This window comes from Arvicanthis niloticus, chromosome 18 (assembly GCF_011762505.2).
Source record: "Arvicanthis niloticus isolate mArvNil1 chromosome 18, mArvNil1.pat.X, whole genome shotgun sequence".
Taxonomy (NCBI): Eukaryota; Metazoa; Chordata; class Mammalia; order Rodentia; family Muridae; genus Arvicanthis; species Arvicanthis niloticus.
The window spans coordinates 21,788,302-21,814,157 of record NC_047675.1 but is presented as its reverse complement, the minus strand read 5'-3'; the positions used below and the strand labels follow the sequence as shown (position 1 = coordinate 21,814,157).

The 25,856-nt window shown below is 48.2% G+C and overlaps 1 protein-coding gene across 4 annotated transcripts in view; it reads right to left on the bottom strand.

The window, feature by feature from the left end:
- Positions 1-4,334: 4,334 nt before the first annotated feature.
- Positions 4,335-25,856, bottom strand: part of Nlrc5 (NLR family CARD domain containing 5) — an 84,583-nt gene continuing 63,061 nt past the window's right edge. For 2 of the 4 annotated variants that reach the window (XM_034522718.2, XM_076915658.1), the window contains exons 29-49: positions 25,680-25,763; positions 24,912-25,001; positions 24,578-24,643; positions 23,491-23,574; positions 23,319-23,402; positions 19,716-19,802; positions 19,114-19,194; positions 18,104-18,187; positions 17,793-17,885; positions 14,673-14,756; positions 14,052-14,135; positions 11,396-11,479; positions 9,674-9,757; positions 9,345-9,428; positions 9,154-9,231; positions 8,411-8,494; positions 8,257-8,328; positions 7,931-8,014; positions 6,663-6,746; positions 6,225-6,308; positions 4,335-6,032 (exon numbers count right to left, since the gene is read on the bottom strand). In XM_034522718.2, the coding sequence (XP_034378609.1) occupies positions 5,930-6,032; positions 6,225-6,308; positions 6,663-6,746; positions 7,931-8,014; positions 8,257-8,328; positions 8,411-8,494; positions 9,154-9,231; positions 9,345-9,428; positions 9,674-9,757; positions 11,396-11,479; positions 14,052-14,135; positions 14,673-14,756; positions 17,793-17,885; positions 18,104-18,187; positions 19,114-19,194; positions 19,716-19,802; positions 23,319-23,402; positions 23,491-23,574; positions 24,578-24,643; positions 24,912-25,001; positions 25,680-25,763 (1,762 nt within the window). In that variant the 3' untranslated portion in view covers positions 4,335-5,929. Of the gene's footprint in view, positions 6,033-6,224; positions 6,309-6,662; positions 6,747-7,930; positions 8,015-8,256; positions 8,329-8,410; positions 8,495-9,153; positions 9,232-9,344; positions 9,429-9,673; positions 9,758-11,395; positions 11,480-14,051; positions 14,136-14,672; positions 14,757-17,792; positions 17,886-18,103; positions 18,188-19,113; positions 19,195-19,715; positions 19,803-23,318; positions 23,403-23,490; positions 23,575-24,577; positions 24,644-24,911; positions 25,002-25,679; positions 25,764-25,856 lie in introns of those variants that run through there. The other 2 variants (XM_076915659.1, XR_013104849.1) reach the window with 2 other exon arrangements.

The window sequence follows — 25,856 nt, the reverse complement described above, 5'->3', positions numbered from 1 at the left end:
GCCCCCACTAAGCAGCCCCAGGGCACAGAGCTTTGTTCTCTCTGCCTGCCTATCCCCGGAGTTTTTCTGCCTTTCTCTAGATTCTTCTCAGTCTTCTTACACAGAAAGTCCTCCATGCCCTCTGCTCAGCTCGAGGACAAAGCAACCTGTGGCGCCTCTTAGAGGGGGACCGCATAGTCTTCTCCAGACTGGGAAGCAATGCCAGGTAGACAAGTCGATGAATGAGAAGTTTAGGATGAAAGTCAATTAGCAGAGAGACCCAACTCAGCCGTGGGACTTGACCAGTACTTTTCTAAGAACTCAGAAGAATAAGGCGATTGAAGGGTCCAGGGGAAGATGTCACTAGGTCTTGGTCGGAAGGGCAGAGTACTAAGGTCAGGGGTCACGGTCAAGACAGTTCCATTTCCACATACCTACCCAAGAGAAATGAAAGTGTATACCCACGCAAAAAAATTGAGCATGAATATTTGTGGTTCAATAAACATTCTTGCAACGTAGTTCACTAGAGCCAAAATGTAGGAAGGATCCAATCTATCCTAACTGTTCATAAGGGAAAATTCAGTGCACAGTCCATACAGTGGAATATTACTCACCCAGGGAAAGTACTAACATACTAAAGTAGGGATGGTTTCAAAGGCAGCCCATCATAAAAGGCCTACTGAATAATTCCATTTTAGGAAATGTCCAGAAGAGACATACCCACAGTGGTAGAAAGAGGATTCTAGTCTCCGGGGCCTGGGAGAGAGAATGGATGTGGTTGTTCTTTGATACAGGGTTTCTTGGAGAGAAGAAGAAGAAGAAAAAAAAAAAAAGGTTTCAAAATTAGAATTTGAATCTGGAATGTTCCCAAAGGCTCATGTTTTGAAGTTTTACTCTGTAAATCACTTCAGTGTTGGGAAGTGCTGGAAACTTTAGGTGACATGACCTAGTCAGAGGAAGGTCACCTGGTCATGCCCCTAAGAGTGTCATCTCGCTTTGTGCAAGGGTTTTACTACCACCTCTCTGTCCCTTCAACAGCATGAGGTGTAATGTTCTGCCTTCCTGAATGTCCAGTAGCAACGGAACCACTGGAGCCCACATCCTATGAGCTGCATCCCGTGAGTGGAAAACTACAACCCAGAGGAAATCCTCCCTTTCAGGGCTGATCACACGTGTTTCGTCACAGCGATGAGAAGCTGACTAACAGTTGTGTAACTCTACATAAACCTAAAGGACGTGCATACTTTAAAGGGCAAGTGTCAGACATGTTGGTTATTGTCTTACTTAGGGTTTTACTGCTGGGAACAGACACCATAACCAAGGCAACTCTTATAAGGACAACACTTAATTGGGGCTGGCTTACAGGTTCAGAGGTTCAGTCCATTATCATCAAGGTAGGAACATGGCAGCATCTAGACAGGCATGGTGCAGGAGGAGCTGTGAGTTCTGTATCTTCATCTGAAGGCTTCTAGTGGAAGACTGGCTTCCAGGCAGCTAGGATGAGGGTCTTAAAGCCCACACCCCACCCACAGTGACACACCTACTCCAACAAGGCCACACCTTTTAATAGTGCCACTCCCTGGGCCAAGCATATACAAACCATCACAGTTATATCTCCATAAAGCTGCCTTACAGCCAAGGACAGAGGTCAGGAGACACAAGTCAAGTGTTTGTCCTAGGTTAGTGTCACACACTGCATGCCAGATGCAAGACCAGACGATGAATGTAAGGCTTCCCATGTCTTGGGAGTCTAGAGAATTTTCTGTACAATTGGAGGCCTGAGCCCCTTAAAAGGCCCCTGTGGGGGGTGCATGTAAGTCAGCACATGCTTCTGGGGTTTGTTCTTCTGGTGCTGGTTGCCTGGCCAAACTGCTCAGAGTGACTTAGGTGGCCTGCATCCTTCCCTGTACTTATAAGCCAAAGATATCCTGAGCACATCAGCTTCCAGGACCTGGCTGGGCCTCAGATGTGTGGAAGGGGAAGAGACAGAGAGAGTTAGGATTATCATGTGTGTACCGGTCCCCCCAAAGCTTGTCTCATGGGTCTGAGATCATGTGGGCTCAGGGAAGGCAGTTTTTGCCTGGGTTCAGACCACAGCTGGGCTGCCTTCACAGGGAGCTTCCTCAAGCCCAGATAAGATCAGAAGTATTCGGGGTGTTGTGACCATAGCCACATAGTCTTCTTTGTCTGGTTAAAAACAGAACCTAGGTGGGGTGCAGGAATGTTTCACTTGCCGGTAGGGGCTCTTGTCTGCAGAACCCAGACCTGCTGGCTACTTCAGTCCCCAGCCTAGGACAACCCCCAGGGTCTCCTTTGGCTCCTTAGAAATGCAGAATGCCAGTCCCAAGAGACTCAGGTTTGCTGAAGCTGAACCCTCACATGTATCATGGAGGTTTTTATAACTGGACATTTATAGGGAGCTTCTTCATCAATTCCCCAAAGTGGTTTGGAACTGTGGCTTCTGGACAGCTGTGTGTGCCAGGGGACAGAACAGACAAAGCAGTGGAGGGAGGCTTTGGGTCTGCGATAGAAATAGTAACTACAGTTCCCATCGGGAAGACGGACATTTGTGCCATCTGTGACCACCTAGGAGAGATGAACAAGTAACACAGAACATGAGCTTCTCCCAACCCTGGAGGAGGATTCTGGGGACCCCAGGCCAGGCCACATTCTTACCACCAAGAAGGTGCTCACACTTCTCATTATCTACCAGCGATGGGATTTCAGTTGCTCCTATATTTTTAAACGGAGTCTACTCTCAGAGGAAGCCATCCATGACACTGGGCCCCACTTGCTTTAGATGAAAACCTGCCAAGGTTCCCAAGCAGGTAGGCGGCAGGAAAGGAAGTTTCTCAAGGAAAAGAACAAGGAATTGGCACACTGAAGGAACTGAGGTGGGCCTAGCCAGCTCCGAATTGCCAGTCAGCCTGTGGTGTGTTTTGGGGCCACTGTTGTTTCTTGGAGTTTAGAACTTAGGCAGATTTAGAGAAAGTCTAATGAAAAACAGTGGTTACAAAGGAAGGACTGTCTCTGTGTTCTGGGCTCCTGGTCCTCGGGGACTACTCTGTGCATGTCACTTGGTCTGGCACATCTGGTGGACGTGGCTTGGTTCTTTTTCAAATTTAATTATCCTGTCTTCAGTCTGGGCTAGAGAGGAGTCAGAACAACTCCTGCTAGCGGACCTGGCAATTTCCCAGAAAAGGGAAACAGAATTGGACCCGGGATTTCTTGGTAAACTTCTTGGATCCTCTACCTGCTAACTTTCTGCCCATGTTCGAAATGGATGGCGCCAGGTGTGCCCCTATTCTGGCCTGATAAGAGTGTCCTGGTACGATGGATGGGTGTTTGGCACTTGGCCGGAGGACTTTCTCCTCATGCTTGGCAGGATGCCGGAGACAATGCAGAGGGCCGAAAAGGTCAGGGCCAAGCCATCCTGGAGAGTCACAAGTATGCTTTGACATACTAAGCGCCTAGCCATAGATGGCCTTCTTTCTAGTGAGTTCTGTTGGGAAATCACTGGTGGGCCAATCTGCCCTCTAGTGGCGCTGAGCCATAACTGCACCCTATGGGTCTGGCTTTTCACAATGTGGTAGAAGGAGGTGCCATTCTATCCCCTTGGGGCATTTCAGCACCCTTTATGACACTCAACCCTGAAAGATAAAGGGAGATAGAATATAATCAGCACGTCTTACTTTTTTGTAGCAGGAACTTTATTCATCTCACTTTTCTGATCTCACCAGTTAACTTGTGCAATATATATATATATATATATATATATATATATATATGTGTGTGTGTGTGTGTGTGTGTGTGTGTGTGTGTGTGTGTGTGTGCGAGCGCGATGCACATGCATATATAGCAAGGGGCCAAGTCACATTCTCAGCCATGTTCAAAATGTGCCACACTCTTGGTCAGACAAAAAGCAAAGGAACCGGGTAGTTAGTGTATGGTCTGCTGTCAGGATGATAGGGGAGGTCTTGGTCAGACAAAAAGCAAAGGAACCGGGTAGTTAGTGTGTGATAGGGGAGGGACTGTAGTAGCCTGAGGGATGTGCGCCTCAGCTAAAGGTCACATCTGTGTGACTCCATCAGAGTAGCTTTGTCCCTCCAAGTGGGAGGGCTCAGCTAGCTCCCTGAACCCCTGCCCTGTAGAGTCTCTCATAGACCAGGCTGGCCTGGAATTTGAAATGTAACAGAGAGACCTTGAACTTTGATCCTTCTCCCTATATGGCCCAAGTTCTAGGGCTGGGGTTATAGGCATATGCTACTGGGCCTGGCTTTGAGCTCTCTCTGGGGAAGTCAGACTTGGGATTTTTATGTACAAGTTTTTCCAAATTAAAAATACTGATCAATTCATAAAAGAGTTTTTTTAGTATAGAATACAGTTTATTCAGGGCATCAGGAGGGGAGTTAAGAGGGTAGTAGAGGCAGAGAAAGAGAGAGAGAGAGAGAGAGAGAGAGAGAGAGAGAGAGAGAATAGAGAAGTAGAGACCAGCTACGAGCAAGTGGAGAAAGGGGGAAAGGAAGGGGAGAAGGGGACAGAGGGATCAAGGGATCAAGAAAGAGCAAGAGAGCAAGAGACATAAAAGAGTTTAAGTATTATATAAGTCAAGCAAAACCGTTTCTACCATCTGAGCTTTTGACAGCAGCCTTTCTCGGCAGGTGAGGTATGGCGAGTTGCCTGTGGTCACGTGACAGGTAACTTCAACCCATTGCCCTTGCTAGTCTCTACAGCTTTCCAGTCCACGGTACACAGTGCACTTCTGACCTCAGAGAAGCAGGAAACTTCTCAGACTCTAGCTACAGGCAGGACTATCTGTGTTTACTGATCCTTTGGCGTGCAGTGTAGTGAAGCTATCCTTCCCCCTTTTGGAAGTCACAAAACAAAACAAAACAAAACACCATGGAGTTTCAAGTGGTTTCTGATTCCTGCTGAGGTAGTAAGTAGGCTAGACCTGCTGGCTTCACCTACTATCCCGGAAGTACCTATCCCTAAACCCTTGGCTTGGCTTTGTTCCTTAAACCAGGAAAGAAGAGATGAGTGTGAACAGTCCCAAGGTTAGGTTAGTTTCTAAGCCTGGGCTGGAAGTCCTTGGAAGAACCCAGTTAACAGAAAGGAGAATTGAGGCTCTGGCAGGAGGGGACTTCATGCTGAGTCCTTGGCACGTCCCAGACCCCTGACCATTGGGCCACTCAATACTTAACTCCCTCTCCTAGCACAAGACAAAAAGTTTCCCCAGAAGTAGATTATAAATACTTAAAAAAAAATGGCACCGAGCACGTAGGGCTCCACACATGCTGCTAGCACTGAGCCATAGTCACAACCCTTTCTGACCTTTTGAGACAGGAGCTTACTAAATTGCCCAGGCTGGCCTTGAATGTGCAACCCCTCTGCCTCAGATTTATATAGTTGTTCATATAGCATAGCCTATACCATTTGTTTTCTTTTTAAAATAGTAATAAATTAGGTCTTGGACTTGTCTGTGGTCCCCTGGCAAGCTGAGTGTCATGTGATATGGACATCATGTCCTAAGTGGATTCCTGATCATGTGTGCTGCCAATTACAGTGCTAAGAGGCTCTGACCAGGTGTCATGCCACAAGTTCCATGTAATGCCACACTTGACCTACTCTGAGTCTGACCTTCCCATGTCAAGAGGTCACAGTGCACCATACATAGCCTTTCCTGTATATATGACTTCATAATACTCTCATAATGTCAATGTCCCATTGGTAACACATGTCATGTATGATATATGATATACAATCCTCTTTTGGTCAAACACAGCTCTCAGTACCTAAGAATGTGCTCCCTAAGGATTGTGACAGGAAAAATGTGCAATTCCCTCCTGGGACATTTGTAGGATGCTGGGCACCCACTGAGGTTCTTCTGAGCGCCCTCTCCTGGTGGGTGATGTGGTTGTCACTGGATTTGAGAGGTCCATCGGGTTCCTCACAGAGTCTGGGGATGCTGGTCAAAGAAGGAGAAGTCCAGCCTGGGTTCCTGGCTCTGCAGACTCTGGGCCACTTTGGCAGGAATGGGGTTGCTCCAGAGGCTGTGGGCAAAGACACGGACCTCAGCTCCTCCTCTTGTCTCTACTTCTAACCTACCTACAGGGATCAGGATCACAGCCTAAAGCAGAAGACCACCTACCCAATGGAGGTTGTATACCTCAGTGTAGCAACCTTAGTGTGATACCCTCTCCCCATAGGAGGTTGCTTTAAATCAAGACCCAGCCCTTCATTACCGAATGACCGGGACACAGGATCCCTGGACCAGTCCTTGAGCCAGGAGTTGGGCTCCACATGCTGTGATCTGGTTCTTCTCCAAGCTTTGCAGTGGACAGTGGCAGGGGAAGAGGAAAATAGAGGCAGACATGAGACTTGAGGTGAGGGTGGGGGTGTTCCTTCTCCATGTCCCATCCCAGGCAAGACAAAGTCACCTCTTCCCCATACTACCAGCATTTAGCAGAGGACTCTGACTCCTGGTGGGACAGTAGAAAATCTGAAGGCTAGAGCACGGGAATAACTAAACTTGGCAGGGGCTTGGGACCAGCTTGGGACAGTGTTCTAAGACACTGGACAGACTTCTGGGAGGCAGGAGTATTCCAGTAACTTCTAGGCTTGTTCAGGATGAGGGTCCCTTCTGTACCCCCATCCCATCCCACCCAAGGGTATAATCATACTCCACTCTCTTCAGTTGCCCCATCTGTGGCAGGACCTGGGCCAACTCAGCAGCCACCTCATCACCAAGGAGATTCCAGGACAACCTGCAAGGTGGAGGAGGGGCAAGCTCAGAGGCAGGAGGGGGGCACTGAGTCAAAGGAGACTAGTAAGGATCACTAGGTGCCAGCACCATCACATACTAGAGATGTTAGTTACTAGCTAGGTGCTTGAGTACCTACCCCTGAAGAATTCTCAGGGTACAGGTGGTTCCTTCCTCCCTATCCACCCCCACCCTCTTCCTGAGCACCGTGTTCCTCAGAAACCACACTATGACGCAAGGTACACCAAGCAAACACCTTGCCGCGATGCCCACTTCCCATGTGATAATGTGTGTCATAATTTTAAAAACCTCCCCCAGCATTGTTTGTGCTTTAAGAAATTAATCCTCAGTGGAAGCATATGTCTCTACTGTTGGTGGAATCTCCACGTGAAGGGCTTTATTAGGAAAAGTGTTGAAGAGAGCGGACACAGCGCTGTCCTTCCCAGGGTGCTCAGTGCTTTGCTCCGTTCTCACTGGTTCAAAAGGCAGGGCCACTGGTCACTGGTTATAAAGGAAGGGTTCCAGATCAGCGAGTGCTGACCTGTGGCACAAGGAGGGGGGATTAAGATCCTTGAAGACTTAAGGTTTAGCTCGATAGTGTAATACTCACCTGACATGCAGGAGGCTCTGGGTTCTATCCCCAAGACAGAAAAAGAGACGAAACTCCCCAAACTCTTTAGGTTACAGACCTAGAAAGCCTCTTGCACTCTGTGCTCTGTACTTTGGGAGTTAGAATTTCCTTCTTCTCTATGCCCGGGGCCTCAAGTCTCAGCAGTCAGGTTTAATGATCTGACAGTACTGCCAAGGTCTGAGGTCTGAGGTCTGAGGCAGTGGGATGGCCAGAGGGGTCACAGTCAGTGTGTTAGGGAGTGGCTTCTACCAGCTTCTGCCTTCTGCATTAGAACAACTAGTTACAGGTAGAGGCTCCATATGCTCCCCAGAGGGAAGGTCTAAGACAAAAATCCTTTGCAGACCAATTGGCCCCATCTCCCTTCCCATCCCACAGACAAATTGGCTCTGCCCTGTGTCACTAGAGTGCATGGGGTAAGATTATGAGGCAAGAAAGGGTTTCTCATCTCCAGAAAGGAGGACTGGCAGAGAGGCTAGAACAGCAGTAGCTCACAGTAGGCAGGGCCAGGTCCCCCAGGCATCCTTTCTTCCTGACCCAGAGCCCACCAAAGTACTCACAAGATTTTCTCTAGAGCTGGACAGAGCATGAGGTTGGTGGCAAGGTTCTTGGCAGCTTGGTCTTCAATTTTGCAGGACCCCAGGCTGGGATGGAATAGGGATGGCCCTCTGAATCAGGGACCATAACCAGCAGGTGCCCTTTCCCCATAATGAAAGCAGGAGGGACCAGAGTGACCTGGCCAGGGCCAGGGGTCAAGTCTTAGAAAATCATCTTTCCCCCATTCCTCAGTCCCATCTCTTCAGTGGCTCTCCTGGGAATAAGACTTCACTGAAAGAGAGTTGTGGTCCTTCTGCAGGGCCCCAGACAATCAGGGAGGGCTACTTACTCGATTTGTCTAAGCAGTGGGAGCCTCTTGGAGAAACATGGGACACCTCCAGCCAGGTTATTCTCTGCCAAGCTGTGGGACAGGATAGACACCAGTCAGAACTGCCCCAGACCCTCCCGACCTGTCCCTCAGCCCAGGAAGGACCCCACCTCACCTGACCTCTTCTATGTGTGGGCATTGCTCCAGGGCCTGGGCCAGGCACAGGGTCCCCTCTGGACCCAGATGGCTGGATGGCAGGCTGTGGAAAGGGGAAGGTGAGAGGAGCATGGGGCCAGCCCTGGGGGTTGGGAGCCTTCCTTAAGCTTCATACTCTTGAAGTTGTGCCTCAGACTACAGCAGCAACCTTAGCTGGCCTTTGACCCTGTCCCAGCCCACAAGGACCCAGTAGATGCCAAGGTCTCCTCCGACTTATGGGTCTGATACACTAAGTTCAAGGCTTGGCTTCTTCATCTACTACGAAGTTAAGCTTTTCACACTGTTTTTGGTCTTAGCTCTCTTTCTAGAATATGGTGCATACAAGAATCCCAGACCCAGGGCTACATGGGACTCAGGAAGCCATGGGCTTGACTTGTAGACGATAGAAGAATGCTCGTGTAGCTTTTGCACGTGGCCTTTTGCCGACATTTTATTTAAATGCCAGAGACTTGCTCTCAAGCAGGAAAGCTTGTGTTGGTGACAGCTATTAAAATGAGGAAACTGAGGCTCAGAAGGAGAAGAAACTTGGCCAAGGGCTCCCAGAGACAACGGGTAGGGTCAACACTAAGCTTAATCTGGGGAATGTGGAGTGGCCATGCTAATCTCAGGTTAAATTGCTCAACTCAAGGCTTGCTTGGATCCTGCTCCTCCTCGGTTCCCTCTCCACTGCTCCAGTTGTTAAGTTGGCAGGGGAATACTCACCGCAGGACCCTGAGTTGTGGGGGCAATCTCTGAGCCAGCCCCAGGGCTGTGAGATCCCCCAGAGTGTTGTTGCCCAGTCTGAAAGAAGATAGGATAAAGTGCCTAGCATGGGCAGCCTGCTCAGGATCCCACTGTGCCCGGCTCTAAAGGGGCAAGAGGGCCAGAGGAATCCCACCTGGAGAGATACTCACGTGATCTCCTCCAAGCACTCCAAATGGGTGAGAGACTTGACCAGCTGCATTCCCCCAGCTGGACCAATCCTGTTCCCTGAGAGGCTGTGGAAGAGGAGCTTATTGAACCCTCTCTTCCCTCATCCTACATTTGCACAAGACATGCAGCCATCCCTCCCTCCTGATGGATCACAAAGACCCAGAGAACAGGGCATAGGAGATCACAAATTCTGGGCTTCCCAAGACTGGGAAAGCTTCCTTTTCCAGTGCTAGCCTGGGCCAGGGGCCAGTGTCTCCCAGAAGCATGATATAGTCCCTGAAGGCTTTTTTTCAGTAATGCTGAGACTCACTCTAATTTCCTGAGTTCTGGCAGCCTTGGCATGATGGCAGCTAAGTGCTGGGTACCCACATCTCCGATCTGGTTGTACCTCAAGCTTGGGGAGAAAAGCAAAGATGAAGAACCATCAGGCTACTTCTCCTTGCCCACAGTCTTCCTGGTTAAGATACAGTTTGCAGGAGAGTCTCATCATCCTACGTTTGGATGGGACTCCCAACTCTTGGTGCCTGTTTAAGATACCCTTCCTGTTGTCATCCTAAAATTGTTCCTGACACTCTTGCATACCATCTTGGGGAACCCAAGGATCTCCCCTGGAGTCACTTATGCAGTGTGGAAGCGTGTGAAGGTTTGAGAGAGTAAGAGACAAAGGGGATACTTGAAGAGATACCCCACCCACTTCAGTTTTTCCTGCCAAAGTTGCATGGAATCTGGGGGAAGGGCTGGCAACTTGCTCCAGCTCCTCCAAGCTGTCAGCAACCCTGAAGAGTGTCAGAAAGGCAGCAGCCACTGTCACCAACGCCATTCCTGCTCAGCCCGGAGAAGCAGAGTGCAGGCTCAGAGGAGCATAAAGGGTAAAAGGCTTTTGCAGGTGCTGCATGAAGAACCCTGCAGAAGGCCAAACCTATATTCTTCCAGAAACTCATATGCCACTCACAGAATCTCTGGAGGAAACTAAGAAGAGTAGTATTAACTGTTCCTAGTGTCCCAGGTAAGAAACCGGAGCAGCAGAGACTCACAGTGACTTGCAGGCAAGGCAGACATGACACTTAAAAGTCCCTGGCCTGAACCTCAGCTTTGCCTCGTTTGCCTGGACCCCAGCAACAGAGTTTCCCAGGTGAGTCTGGCAGGATGGCAAGTGGGTTCCCCAGTTAAGGCATCTGGACTGAAACAGGGGGCTTCCTTCACCATCATTACCACCGCCACCACCACCACCACCACCATCATTACTGCTGCCTTTTCTGCGCCTGGAAATGGTCTTGCCTGTTTGAGAAGCAAGAGCTAAGCTAACCTAAAGTAAACTAAATTACCCAGAGAAATAGTTTGCCTTCTTGTTCTGGAGGTTGGGTTTGTTGTTGTTGCTGCTGCTGTTTTGTTTTGTCTTGTTTTGTATGGAAATTGTAGCAAACTGCCTTGTAGTTGGTTGATTTTAGATCCTGTGTGCCACATCCCCCTGTGTGTTAGCCACAAATCCTGCCAGAGTCAGGCTGGGCCTCTGACAGAACCAAATGCCTGTAGCACAACTGGGGTTTGTTTTAGTGACAATATTTAGTGTTTGAGGTAAACCACATCGTAAGAGAGTGTGGCATTCTCTTATCAAGTAGGCAGGGGGTGATATCACCGGTGAGATGAAGTCCAGCCCTCATCTCACGAAGTGCAGTCTCTGGCCCTTAAGACCACCACCACTGTGGTGCTCACTGGAAACACAGGATCTGGGTACCTGGGCTTGTACAGTCCTAAATCTCATTCTAACACAAATCTACAGAGAATCCTATGCATGTGAAGGGCTTCCATGGGGATCCAACCCCACTCTGCTATGTCACATTTGTATCCAGGAAGCTGGGTAGCACTAGGAGGCAAGAACAACAGGTACCAGCCAGAAAGGGAACAGGGGTGACCCCAGAGGAAGCCATCACAGGTTCCAAAAGAGGTACCCAATGTTTCCCTGGATGGTATCCCAACAACAGAGCCAACCAGGGGTCCTCTCTCTCTTTCCCATGGGTAGCTGATTACTCACCAAAGGTCCTGCAATAGGGTCATGCGGCTTAGTCCTCGGATAAGCAAGGCCAGAGAGGAGGCTTCCAGTGGCAAGTGACTGAGGCTAGAGAGAGGAGGCCAGATCAATTCTGCATGCCTGGGGCACAGACTGAGGCCCTGCCCAGATGGACTCGTGAGGCCTCTGTACTGAGCATATCCACAGCCCTCCGATGTAATGTGTGAAAAGCAAATGGCACCCATAATTTGTGCATGGACTATTGAGTCACGTGGCCAGCGGTTCTGTGTTCTCAACCACCTGCTTAGACTGGTACTGAGCAGTAACAGACATTACATAAACAGGGGCCAAAGACTGAGTTATCTTGAAATGAGGGTGCACTATCATGCCCATTCTACAGATGAGGAACACTGAGACTCAGAGGGGAAGGGAACCTACTCAGGGTCATAAGAGAAAGCAGCAGCAGCAGTGGGAATAGAACCTAAAACCTCAGGACCCCTTTCCAGGGCTCTAGCCATGTGTTCCCCACTGGCTGGTGATCCCAAGGTCCCCAGCCTGAGCACTGAAGAGAAACAGTATTAGCCAGGGCTTCTACCAAGTGAATGCAGCCAGCCCCTGCTCACGGCACTCACCGAGCATCATTTCACTTAATCTTCATAATCCCAGGAAATCAAAGCTCAGAAAGAAGACTTAGCCTAGAGAGGCGAAGCGTGTGCCCAAGCCAGCATGGCAATGTGGCAGCAGGACTTGGCCAACTGCCTTGGTTTCCTAGGGATACGGTTCTTAAGGACACATAATCAGTGCTGAGATGACACAGCCTCAGCCAGCAAAGGTCATTAAGAGCCTATCAAGAGCCTATCCACCTGAAGGGTCTGGCTCTGAGCAGGGTCCTCTCCCCTAACCTGATAAGGGGGTGAGGATAGTCAGAAGAAGCTGGCTGGGTTTGAGGAGAGCTGCCAGTGGCAGAAGACATGGAACTGACAGGCCTGGCTTCTGAAAACTGAGGACCCATCCCTTTCTTTCAGACAATGAAGAAGGATGTGGTAAGGAGTAGGGGACTTAAGACTGAACGTCACAGGCAGGATGATCCTCCCCACAGAACCACCAACCCCTAGCCCTGGCCAAGGCTTGGGGGCCACACAGATGAATAAGCCATTGAATGACCTTATTGGGTCTTTAACTGCTCATATAAAGCTTTGAGAAGATTCCAGAAGGCTGAGTAAGCAGTGAGTACCCAGGGAGACCCAAGCAATAGCTCCATGGAAAGACGGGTGGGCTCTGTAGGGCCCAGGGTTTCCTAACGTCTCCCTCCCGTCCTCGTGGTTCTCCTGAAGATGTGCTAAGAGGGACAGACCAGGGGCATGTCTTCGCTGTGGGCTACTGTTCAACTGTGTGAGCACGTGTGTGGAGGGAAATCTGGAAAAGAGTTCACAAGCTGACTGTTCCGGGAAGTTTTCTGAAGAAGAGTCATCTCCAGGGGATTTTACCCTCTTTGTTACATATTTTTGAAATTATGGAGCTTTTTATAACCAGGGTGTATTCTGGGTCATCAGAAAAACAGATTTAAAGCAGAAAAACGCAGTTAAATGTGCTCACAAGAATGTGCCTGAGCTGGGTCTGTGCAGAATGGGACTATTTTTTTTGGGGGGGGGGCTGTGCTGTTTCTGTTTCTGCATCTCTATGAATTTGATGATTGCAAATTACTAGGAGAGTAAAAGTAGAGAGTTACTAAGAAACAACTGTGGCTGGCAAGATGGCTCCGTAGATAAAGGTGCATGATGCCAAGCCTAAGGATCTGAATTTAATCCCTGAATCCCATTTAATGGAAGGAAAGAGCCAATCCCGAAAGTTATCCTCTGACCTCTGCATGTTCAACATAGCATATAAGCACACATATGTGTGCAACACACACACACACACAATGTTAAAAGAAGGAAAAAAACTGTGCAGATGCCAGGGGCACAGGAGGGGTTCTGCTCAGAGTTTGTATCTTCTCTTCTGTAACAGCATCTAAAGATGCCATTTAAATCCAGAGGATGGGTAGGCCTTTGATCCCACCTAGCCAATGAGTCAATTGAGAATTTAGGGGCAGGGCACAGGGCCATATGACCAAGCTCATTTCATAAGTCCTCAGCTGATCACAGGCATAAGTGGGCTCCCTTTCCACCAAATCAGAGAAAAGAAAGCTGCAGAGGGTGCCGAGTGGGAGAACATGGACCAGTAACTGGCCCTTGGAGCCAGCCCTGCCTGAAATTAAGTTGTTTTGTAGTTTTGTACAAAAAAAAAAAAAAAAAAAAAAAAAAAAAAGTCAACCACATTTTTGTCTTGGCCACTTATGATGTTTCCAGAGACCAAGCATCCTGATGACACTCAGCTAGGCAGTGAAGTGTGTGTGTGTGTGTGTGTGTGTGTGTGTGTGTGTATGAGATCCAGAGACTCGAAGGTACATTCAGAAGGATGGAGAGAGATGCAGGGGCTCTAAGGCATGTTCCATATATTCCTCTGTATGAACCCCACTTTCTCCCCTCCCCATGAACCTCCTTTCTCTTTCCCCGTCCCATGAACTTCCACTTACTCCCCTCCCTGTGAACATCCTCTCCCACTCCCCTCTCCACGTGCTCCCTTCAGTCCTCCCCCATTACCTCACACTGCTCCTTCTCACTACCTTCCCCTCACTTACTGCAGTCTCTTTAGTCTGCAGGTTCCCTGCAGGGCTCCTATCAGGAGCTCTGTGTCCTCCTCACAGAAACTGTTGTTTGAGAAGCTGTAGGGACCAAGCAGAACGTTCCATTCAGGCAAGTGTGCTAAAGAGACACTGTCCTACCTGTCCCTTGGCCCTGGAGAGGCTGATTGGGATTGCAGATAACAAGCCAGGCTTTCCTCCCAGCCCCCACCCCAGGAGCATTCCTGGCCCCAAGAACTAAGCTCTAAGATCCCTGCAAGAGGGGTGGCAGCCACCGATGGGTCAGATAAGGATGCCAGGTAAAGGCTACAGAGAAGACTGGGACATGCAAACATACAGCCATGCCTCTGTCTCTTTGTGCTTTCTGCACCCTGGCATTTATCATCACCCGGGCAGAGTTAAGTCCCATTTTGACAGATGTGCAGTTCCAAGCCACCAAGTGAGGGAGGAAGAAAAATCCAGCCATAGGCACTCCGTGGGCCAAGACAAGGGACACAGCATTCAACCTTTGGACTGCTAGGCTTGGCCAGGGAGGACAGCCAGGTTCAAGTGCCTCTGCACCCCTCCAGAGGCTCAGCTGTCCTCTCAGCCATTCCTTGGTCAGCCATCCCAACTTACTCCAGCTCTTCCAGATGGTGGCAGTGTCCCAGACCGGATGCCAGATGGGCAAGGCTCTCTGTGCTCACTTGACTGAAGGTCAGCCTGTTGGGGACCAAAAGAGTGGCAGGTCAGGAGAAGCCTCAAGAGGTCTGATGGCAGAGGCTGGGAGTGGCTCTTGGAGACAGTAGTTAGGGGATGCCTGTCCTCTAAAAATCGCTGCATCCTGGACTAATTAAGTTAGGATATAGCTGGAGGCAGAAGCTGAGTCTGTCCCCTAGCTCTCAACCTTCTGAAGTCAGTCTGACAGCTCCAAAGGGGCTTTGCTTGGTTTTTTTGTTTGTTTGTTTGTTTGGTTTGGTTTGGTTTGGTTTTTTTTTTTTTTTTTTTTTTTTTGAGACAGGCTGTCTCAGTGTAGCTCTGCTGTCTTGAACTCGTTATGTTGAGCAGGCTGGCCTCTAACTCACAAAGATCAGCCTGTCTCTGCCTCCAAGTGATAAAAATTAAAGGTGTGCACCACCACACCCTGCCCAAGCTCATGAGTTTCTTTCCTCCTCCTCCTCCTCCTCCTCCTCTTCCTATTCTTCCTCTTCCTCCTCCTTCTTCTTCTTTTAAATCCCTCCACTTAAAATTTTTATTTATTTATAAAAAATGTATTAAGGGAAAGGAAGGAAAACTGAGAGTGGGAGGGGTTCCAAGGGAGGAATGCCAAGTTTCTGTAGTATTTGAAAATTCTGATTTCATTTATTTGTTTTAGTATATAGGTGTGTCTGTGTGTATATAAGCACATGTCATGGTGTCATCCAGGTCAGAGGACAACTTTGGGGAATTCTCTTCTTCCTCCATGTGGATCCTGGGGGCTAAACTCAGATCCTCAAGCCTGGCAGGAAGTGCCCTTACCCACTGACCCATTTCACTAGCTAAGAGTTCTTAGATGACTAAGTCACATTAAACATCAGAAAACTCTATTTGCATTGGGCACTGTGGCTTATTCTAATAATATTAGCAGTCGAGGCTAGGGCAGGAGGATGGAGAGTTCAAGGCCAGCCTGGGTTACATATTGAGACCCTGTCTCAAAATCAAACCCAGCTCAACTAAACAAAAGCTCCATTTTGCAGTCTTTGCTCTGTTAATTAACGCTGGTGATATTTACCAATGGATGCCAAAGTTTGTGGATAAAAGTCTGAAGAACTGGATATTGACAATCGGAAGTGATCTCCATGTAAGACATGTGTCAGTCCCAAAGAGTACTTTTGTAAGTGAAGGAACTTGGCAGACACCACCTTGTGCATGTGACACAGTTAGCATCTGCAGCAAAGGGACACAAGCATTGTGTGTGTGTGTGTGTGTGTGTGTGTGTGTGTGTGTGTGTGTGTTTGTTTGATGGACTGTAAAGAGGAATATAGAGTAACCTGAGTGATATTCCTGTGACAAATGCAGACTCTAAAGCTAAGCAGATGCAAGGTGAAGGAGACTCCTGCCTGCAGATCCCAGAGACTGTCTAGACACGGGAGGTTGGACAGCGCCCCAGGTCAAACATGCTACTGAGAGATAGTTGACACTGAATGCACATTTCATCCTGCACTGGGTCCAGAACACACAAGGGAAAGCCACAAAATCAGCAATGAACACTGCTAATGGGACAACGAGGAGCTCAGAGGGTAAGTGTAACTGAGAGCGCAGTGTTTAGGGCTGGGTGTGTCTTAATTGGTACAGTGTTTGCCCAGCTTGTACAAAGCCCTGAATGCAATCCCTGGAGGCTCATGCCAGTCATTCCGACACTCAGGAGGCAGAACAAGACAGTCAGGAGTTCAAGGACATCTCCAGCTCTACATGGTTTGAGGACAAGCTTGGCTACTCAAAACAACAACAACAAAACAATGTAAGATGGTTCAGCAGGTAAAGGTGCTGTATGAACCTGGCAGCCTGATTTGGAAGGAGAGAAGAAACTATCAACATTGACTTCTGACCCTGTAAATACCATCTTTCTCCTTCCCCCTCTCTTCTTCCCTCCCGCTCTCTCTTACACACACACACACACACACACACACACACACACACACACACACACACACACACTTTTAATTTTTTTAAGACAGAAGAAAAAAAAGATAGTAACTGCTATTCAGTGTTTAAATTCCTGAAGTCCATACTTTCTCTAGATTATGGCAAGTAACAGCCTCATTCTTGAGAGATTCACTCAACCACTTCTAATGGTTAAAAAAGAAAAAAAGGGCGGGGGGGGGGTAAGGATAAAAGGAGGAAGGGGGAAGGTGAAGGGAGGAGAGGAGGGGGAGGGAGAAGTGAATACTATTAAAATATCAACAGATAATTTGGGTAAATTCCCAATCCTACGTGTTTGTTTTGTTTTGGTGTGTGTGTGTGTGTGTGTGTGTGTGTGTGTGTGTGTGTGTGTGTGTGTCAGTGTGTGTATGAGACAAGATTTCCATGCTTGTTTCCAGCTTCTCATGCAGCTGGGCTAGCCTTGAACTCCAGATCTTCCTGTCTCAGCCTTCTAAGTGCTAAGCAACTTTTTATTTGCAATTATTCCAGAAGAAAACAGAGCAGAATGTGGAGAAGGGAAATTTTTAGTTGTGTGGCTGTGTTCCTAAGGTCACATTTAGGACCCTGGTAGCCCTAGCATCATCTCTGGGAGCCTGAGACCTGAGCACAGTTGTGGGACCAGCATCCACTGGGCCAGGAGCTAGGGAACAGGTGGAATGGGCAGGCAAGGGGGCTAAGGTGGTTTGAATAGGTATGGCCTCCATAGACTCACTCATGTGTTTGAATGCTTGGCCCATAGGAAGTGGCACTATTAGTAGGTGTGGCCTTGTTGGAGTAGGTATGGCCTTGTTGGAGAAAATGTGTCATTGTGGGAGTGGGCTCCTAAAGTCTCCTATGTTCAAGCTATGTCTAGAGTGGCACGCAATCTCCTTCTGCTGCCTGAGGATCAAAATGTAGAACTCTCAGCTCTTTCTCCAGCACCATACATATCTGTCTGCATGATGCCATGTTCCTTGACATGACTATAAAGAACTAAACGTCTAAAACTGTAAGCCAGCCCCAGTTAACTGTTGTCCTTTGAGAGTTGTTGAGGTCACCCTAAGACAGGAGCCTCAGTGAAAGCGTAAGTCCACATACCTGAAGCTCTTCAGCTCACAGCTTGATAGCAGGACGTTCTGCAGCAGCCTGGATCTGGTGCCATCATTGTCATTGAAGCTAACATGAGACAAGCTGTAAAGGGCCAAGAGTATTCCAGAAAATTGTATGCTAGACACACCTCAGGGGTCACCATGAGAGAAGGTCCCTCTAAGAGCTTCCCTGGGTATCCCTGAGTCTCTGGCCCTTGGCCCAAGTATGAGTCCCACCCCGGGGAAGTAAGAATGTGGCCCAGAGAAGACTCTAGGGTAACCAGTGAACTTGAAGCCACTATTGGCATGGGCAGTGCCAACCTCAGCTGCTGCAGTCTGGCACATGTTTCCACCGACTGTCTCATAAGAATGCTGTGGTCAATCCCCAGGTCACAGTGAGCCAACCTGGAAGCAGAGAGGGTAGTTGCAGTGCCTGGCCCATGATAGAAGTCCCATTCCTACTTTCATGCTCATGGCACAGAAAATATATGTTGGTTAAAGAAAGTCTCAGTTTACTACCTAGTTACAAGATCCACTGGGAAGAATGGTCCAGGTTGGGCAGCTGGTACACCCAACTGTATGCGGATACACATGCAGACAAGGAGGTAAGCTAGGGCTGAGAACCAGGCATGCCCTGTTCCCTAGAATGTATGCATGCCAAGCTGCATCTGCTCAAAAGAGGTGACATTTCAATGTCCAAAAAATGTGACATTCGTATTGAAATGTCCTAAATCCAGGCATCTATGAGAGAGGAAAGTAGAAAGTAGGGAGACTTGGCCAGGTCTTGGCTGTCAGGGGTTACAGCTGAAATGGGGCATTTAAGCTGAGACTTAGAAGTATGAAAAAGTATAATCAGACAAGAGAAGAAGAAACCAGGCAAGAAGAGATTCTTGGCAGAAAGAAGAGCCAGTGCAAAAGAGTCTGAGGTCAGAGAGGGCAAGGTGATGTTTGAAGAATTGAAAGTTGGGCTGGAGAGATGCCTCAGTGGTTAAGAGTACTGGCTGCTCTTCCAGAGGTCCTAAGTTCAATTCCCAGCAACCACATAGTAGCTCACAATTACCAGTAATGGGAAATGGGATCTGATGCCCTCTTCTGGTCTATCTGAAGACAGCTACAGTGTATTCATATACATAAAATAAATAAATAAGTCTTTACAAAAAGTTGTTGGGGACAAGTGGAGCTATTGAATTGGAGTGAGAGGTGGAGGGAGAAGGAGAGGACCTCTCAGCATGTGGAAAGACCAAACATCAAAAGACGCTGAGCACAAAAGATGCTGAGCAGATGCATGAGAAATACTAGTCCAAGCAGTGCCAGCTGATGCTGGGTCCTACCTGAGGGCCATGGCCTCAGAATTGTCTTCTTGGTGAGGAAATTCCAGCCGGAGCCACAGTTTCCTCTGGGTCTCAGAGATGCTGAGGGAAGAAGAGATGGGTGAGATGTGTGACAGCATGCTTTGGCCTGCATCTGCCTGCTCTCTGACCTGGATCATGACACAATGGATCCTCCAGCTTCAAACGAGGGCAGTGGCACTTCAAAAATGGGAGGTGACACCAAGAGCCAGACAGCACCATGGTGAGATCTGTTATATCACATATTGTCCAACCAAACATATTGTCTCAACTACCCCCACCATTGTAATCTATAGGGCATGTAAACTGTACCAAGGGGCCACTTCTGGGTAACCAGCATGGACCCCCCCCCCAGCATGCCTGTCTGGACCTTGAGCCCAAAGTTACTTTCCTTTGACATTGTGGCCTGCCAACTGCACAAGACTCTACAAATGTGTATAGCTCTTCGGGCATGCTCAACAGTCTCTGTAGGCAGGACATGTTAATCCACAGAACAAGACACCAGTGCCTATGGGGGTGAGGGCAAGGGATGGTTGCCATGGTCATAGAAAGGTGAATTTTCAGGGGCTCTTCCCTGAACTCACCTTAACTCGGTGAGACACCCTGAAGCCTGGGCACAGACGTCCATTAGAGCTGGGAAGCTGACATAACCCACCCAGGGCTCTTCCAACCTGTCATGGAAGGGACACAGACAAAGACGCCTGGGGTGAGCATCAAGTTATTATATCTAGGGGAAGACTGGTAACAGGAAGAGCCTGAAGGATGTGTGTGTGTGTGTGTGTGTGTGTGCGCGCACACACACGTGCATTTCTGTGTTGTGAGCATGCCACAGTAGCATGGAGGTCCTTGTCTTCTACATTGTTTGACACAGGCACACGCACACTATGCTACCAGCTTTACACAGGTCTGGAGATCTGAACTCAGGCCATCATGTTTGTAAACCATGTCTTTACCCTGAGCCGTCTCCCCAGCCCAAGAATATGTTTTGAAATAATTTTTTTCAGATCTAACACAAGTAATTACGTGGTAAAGGTTAGAAAACCAAACCATACCTAAACCATAACTCCAATGTTATATTTTAAAAGAGAAAAATACAAAAAAAGAAAAAAAAAGAAAAAGAAAAAGAGGTGGTGTGGGCATTCGCTGGCATGGGTTAGATGGTGGAATTTTCATGAGTAATTTTATTTTTTTTAATGATTTATTTATTCTTACTTTATGTGCATTGGCGTTTTGCTTACATGAATGTCTGTGTGAGGGTGGAGTTACAGACAGTTGTGAGCTGCCATATGTATTCTGGGAATCGAACCCAAGTTCTCTGGAAGAGCAGCCAGTGGAGCCATCTCTTCAGTCCTAGATTTTGGTTTTCTACATTTTGTAAACTTTGTTTTATATTGTTTGTTTTTTCCAGACAGAGTTTTTATGTGTGGCCCTGGTTGTCCTGGAACTCACTCTATAGGTCAGGCTGGACTCAGAGATCCACCTGCCTCCTGCTGGGATTAACGACATGAGCCCCCACCTCCTGACTCCTTTTCGAAGCTTCCTACAAAATGCACAAATGAATTTAGTTATTTAATAACATTCCTGCTTTACGGTTCAGTTACATCATTATTTTTTAAAACATTGTTTTTCCTTTATGCTAGTCTGGATTTTCTGCCAATTTTTAAAATGTTACTTTTAGGTGTGGAAAGTTTTATTTTAAGGTATTATTTGGGCAATCTAGAAAAGAATTGAATGCAGGAACATGAAGTCCTATTTGCGAACCCACATTCACAGCACACAGGCTGAGAGGTGAAAACATTCCAAGTCCACAGGCAGATGGATGAGTAAACTGTGGGGTACCCACGTGCAGGACCGAAGTCAGCCCTGTAAAACCCTTCGACGACAGCGGAAGTAAAAAGTTCTCATGCCTGCAACAACACGGGGGTGGGGGGGTGGGGGGGGTAGACCTTGAAGACATGCCACATGAATGCCAGCAACCACAAAAGGCTGAGGATAGCGTGATTCTACCGACAAGAAGTAACAGAAGAAGTCTGGTTCACAGACAGTTCATGCCCCAAGCTGGGGTAAGCAGAACGTGACGAGCTGTTCATTGAAGACAGAACTTCAGTTTTGCAAAATAAAGATTGGCTACACACCAGGGTGGAAGTCTTTAATACTGCTGAGCTGTACACTTAACTGTGTTGTGATAATTTTTTATTTCACTATTATTTATTTATTTACTTATTTATTTAATTTAGAAAGGGTTTCATGTAGACCAGACTGGCTTCAAACATTCTAGGTCGCAAAGGCTGCCCTTTTTCTCTTGCTCCTCTATATCCTGAGTGCAGGAATTTCAGGCTCACGGTCATACTCATGACTGATTGTACTATAATTTTAAGAAATGCTATTTCTGCCAGGTAGGGGGTGTCAAACACCTCTAATCCCAGCATTTGGGAGGTAGAAGCAGGTGGATCTCTGAGTTCAAGGGCAGCCTGGTCTACAGAAAGAGTTTCAGGAGAGCCAGTCAAGGAGAACCTCCCCCACCCCCGTCTTTAAAAACAAACAAACAAAAATGTTATTTCTTAAATCTTAAAAAAATGAGAATAATCAGCTCTCGTACTTTTCTTTGGGCTATAGTTAGCGATGTGCAGTGTTGCCCATTAAGCCAGATTTTGGGGCACAAAGTTGTTAGCTTATTTTGTGGAGCCTTTTGATGAAGTTTAGAAAAGTTGGGGGCTAGCTCCAGGGCACATAAGGAAGTGAAGTAGCCACAGCCCAGAGCTAGGAATGCCCAGAAGCCTGTGTGGACCTGAATCCCACAGCCAACTGTTAGACTTAAGTACCATGTGAGAATCTCATATTAAACCAGATAACACATGGCCCTAAGAGTTGCCATAGACTCCTCAGGTGTCCTGACTGAACTATAATCCTTATTTCTTTATTTGTAAATGTGTATTTCTGTTCCTATGTTGTGGTGACTTAAATAAGAAGTGTCCTACGTAGGCTCAGGCATTGGAATGCTTGGTCCCCAGCTGTCACTGTTTGGGAAGATTTAGGAGGTATGGTCTTATTGGAGGATGTCACTGGAGGTAGGCTTTGAGAGTTCATAGCCCCGCCCACTTCCAGGTTTCTTCCTCTGCTTTGGGCTTGTGATATCTTAGCTTCCTGGAGCTGCCATGTCTGCTGCTTGCTGCCATGTGTCCCCACCATGAGGGGCTTTTATTCTTCTGAAACTATACACCAAGTAAACTCTCTCTTAAGCTGCCTTTGGTCATGTTGGTTTATCAGAATAACAGAAAAGTAGTTAATACCCCTGTGTGTGCCTGTTCATGTGTGTGTGTGTGTGACTGTGTGGGCATGTGCATACCTGCACGCAGAGGCCAGAGGACAACCTCAGATGCTTTTCCTCAGGACCATTCATCTTGTTTTCAAAGACAGGGTCTCACTGGCCTGGAGCTTGTCAAGTGGGCTAGGCTGGCTGGCCAGGGAGCCCTAGGGACCCCCATCACCATCTCTTTAATGTTGGGGTTATACCCCTCTTTTCTTTCATTGGGTTTCAGTTGGAGGACTGGAACTCAGGTCTTTGTGAGACAAGGCAAGCATTTTACTGACTGAGCCACCTTCCAGCCCTGACTCTTAATGAGATTCACAGTAAGATGTTTAGAAGTGATATTTTTCATGAGGTCTTCTGTATCTTATTTTAAAGTACTTCAGCCAAACAAATGTGGAGTAAACATGGAAGAGAATGAGCAATTATCTTACACAGGAAATGGAATGTGCATTTTAAAAGATATTCTCTCTCCTTTTTAGAATGTTCTTTTTCTGAGTGCTTCTACATTGCGGTGAACATGTAAGCTATTTTTAATGTTATTTTTATCTTCCATTAGGTATCCTTCAGAACTTTCTTTGATTATTTTTAATTAATTTTAATTATTATTTCTTCTGTGGTGTTAGGGATGAAACCCAGAGCGTCATAAATGGAAGACGTGCACTCTGGTAACTGAGCTACACACAAAGCATGGTTTTTTTTTTTTTTTTTTTTTAAACCCCAAAGTACAGCCTCCCTCTCCTCATGGACAGTTTTCTTGTGCCTGGCATGACTCTAGGGCAGAGAACTGGGCTCCTGGATACAGGAAATGGCCAGGCAGTGACTGAGAGGGCCCCACCTTCTTCAACTTCCCCACTCTCCTCCCAATGTAAGCGGGTACCTGAGGCCCAGCAACCCTGATGGCCGATTCACCAGGTTCAGGAGTGTGGTCAGCTGTGGCAGGTCCAAGTGACACCTGGTCAGCCTGGGGATAGAGATCAGTTATTGGTATGGCTCTGGCAGGCAGGATGCCCTGCCTACCATTCTCCCCATGGGCTGGGCCTGTCACTCACCAGAGCTCTGTCAGCTGTTGGGCCTGGCTCAGGCTGGAGGCCAATCTGGATACTTGCTCAGGGCTGAAGCTGCATTCACGTAGCCTAAGGGCAGAAGGCAGGGCCTGAGGAAGCTTGGGCTGCTAACCTCTCCTCTCAGTCTTCCAGAAGACACAGGCTTAGGTTGGGTCCTGACAGGTACTGGCTCTTGTCTTTAGGAGCTGAGTCTGTGGTTCATGGAGCATGACTCCACTGGCACAGTGCCAGCCTCCAGGTACACAGTGCCTGCCTGTTGTACATTTCATTTAGTCCTTACGATACGTTACAAGCAGCCACTGATTGACCCCAGCACACACTTGCTGGATTATCTCTGGGGAGGAAAAGCTGGCTTTGACAGAGTCAGCCTGACTCAATGACTAATGGGATAGTTCAGGCTCCTTGTGTGGAGGGTGAGCCTGGGCATCGGCTGGGCATTGGCTGTGGCCCTGTGGTCCTCAGCCTAAAGGTAAGCTAGGTCATTGTCCCTGAAAAGGGACTGCAGGATCTCCAAAGAGGTTCACTCTGGTATCAGGGCTGTTGGCACCTCACAGACCTCCAGGAATGGCTGCCGCGTAAGCTGGCCTTAAAGGGTTGGGAGAATCTTCTCTGAGAAACAGCAAGAGGATGCCAGGCTTGCTCAGGGACCGACAGAAGCAGCATCAGGCAGGGTGTGCTGGTGGATGGAGAGCAAAGGTGCTCTCTCTCTCTCTCTCTCTCTCTCTGTCTCTCTGTATGTGTGTGTGTGTACTGAGCATGTATGTGTACAGGAGTACATAAGGAAGCGTATATTTTGTTTGTATAGTTTATGTGGGATATGTGGGATAGTATATGTAGGCTATGTCCATTTTGTGTGTATAGTACATGTGTGTGCTGGATTTATTGCATAATATGGTGTAATGTAGTTTGTGTGGTATTGGGAATGGCATGGGGACATCAGTGCTCAACTGGAGACCAAACCTGGGTTGTATGTATATCAGAAGCAGGCCATCTGAGGAGAGACCCAGTGAAGAAGCCATGGGTTCCTCACTAATCAGAATCTTTTCCCTTTTTCCTGCTCACCCAGGATTACCTCAGTGTTGTTCTGGTTCCTTCCTCTTTGGAGAAGCGCATTCGGAAGATCTGCTCAGAGCCCAGACTGTGAGGAAAAGTGGGCAGGGAGGCATCAAGTTAGCAATCTGAGCACCCAGGGCACTGGAGCCAGGGCCATGCAGAAGAGACGGGACTGAGACCACAGAGAGCAGGGCAGGTCTTTGCCACCCTCATTCTATGAGGAAAAGGTTCTATATACCTGGCCCTCTCCACCCTGGTAGCACCCCATCAAGGATTAGAATCAGAAACACACAATATAAAGCTGGAATGTGGGGGTCAGATAACCCACCACCAGTCAGTGGTTAGCAGCCTACCTCACAGAGACCTCTTGGATATGAGGGTAGGAAGGCAGAGTCTCCAGCAGGTACAGGATCCCCTCTTGAGAGATCCTGTTGTGACTGAGACTGGGAAAGAAGAGAGGCTGGGCTCAGCCAGGGTCCCTTGCCTCTTGCTTCCCCATCCCATTTCAATGTTCAACCACCCATTCTCCAGACTTTGACATTGAAGCCGGGGGAGCAGGGATACTACCTTATATATGGCCCTGAGTCCCTGTGGCTGGGGTGGGACACTGAGGAACCTGATTAGGCAACCCCAGCCCTAGCTGGATCAGGAACTCCCAGAGTACCAAGTTTAGCTGTCTAGCAACAGACTGTGTGAGGAGATGCAGTGAGAGCAGATGTCTTCTTGAGAATCCTCCTTTGTTAAAAGATCCTTTCCAGACTTGAGCCCCGCAGATGGAGTTGGGGGGTTTCAGGAGTGGGGTCAACTAGAATCTGGCTGCTGAAGCCCTACATCACTTGGTAGGGATGGGATGTTGCTCCCAGTCTCGAGCTAGCTTTGTGAGGAGACATGGTGGAGGGGCAGGTCTACTCTACCACAAGTCCTAACTTGAATGTCTGACACAAGATCTGCCCCAGGTGGGGATGAGGCAGGAGGTTGTCAGAGGTAGGTCCAGGTAAGAGCCACCCCTTCCCATCATTGGCTCTTGTCCTCAGGTTCCTTTGAGATGGTCTCTAAAGAGACCCACTTATGCTCTTGTTGAAGGAGGGAATCCCCTGGATATCTCAGGGATGCTCACTTACTCAAACCATCCAGAGATGGGCAGCTGTGGCAGGCACCGTAGAAGGCACCTGAGCCCAGTGTCATCCAGCAGGTTGGCTGTGAGGCTGTAAGAAGTAAGACACAGTGTTGGTAGACCAAGCTATAGCTCTGCCTGCTCCTGGAGGTCCCTGTGGCCACTAAATTGACTGTCACTGCTG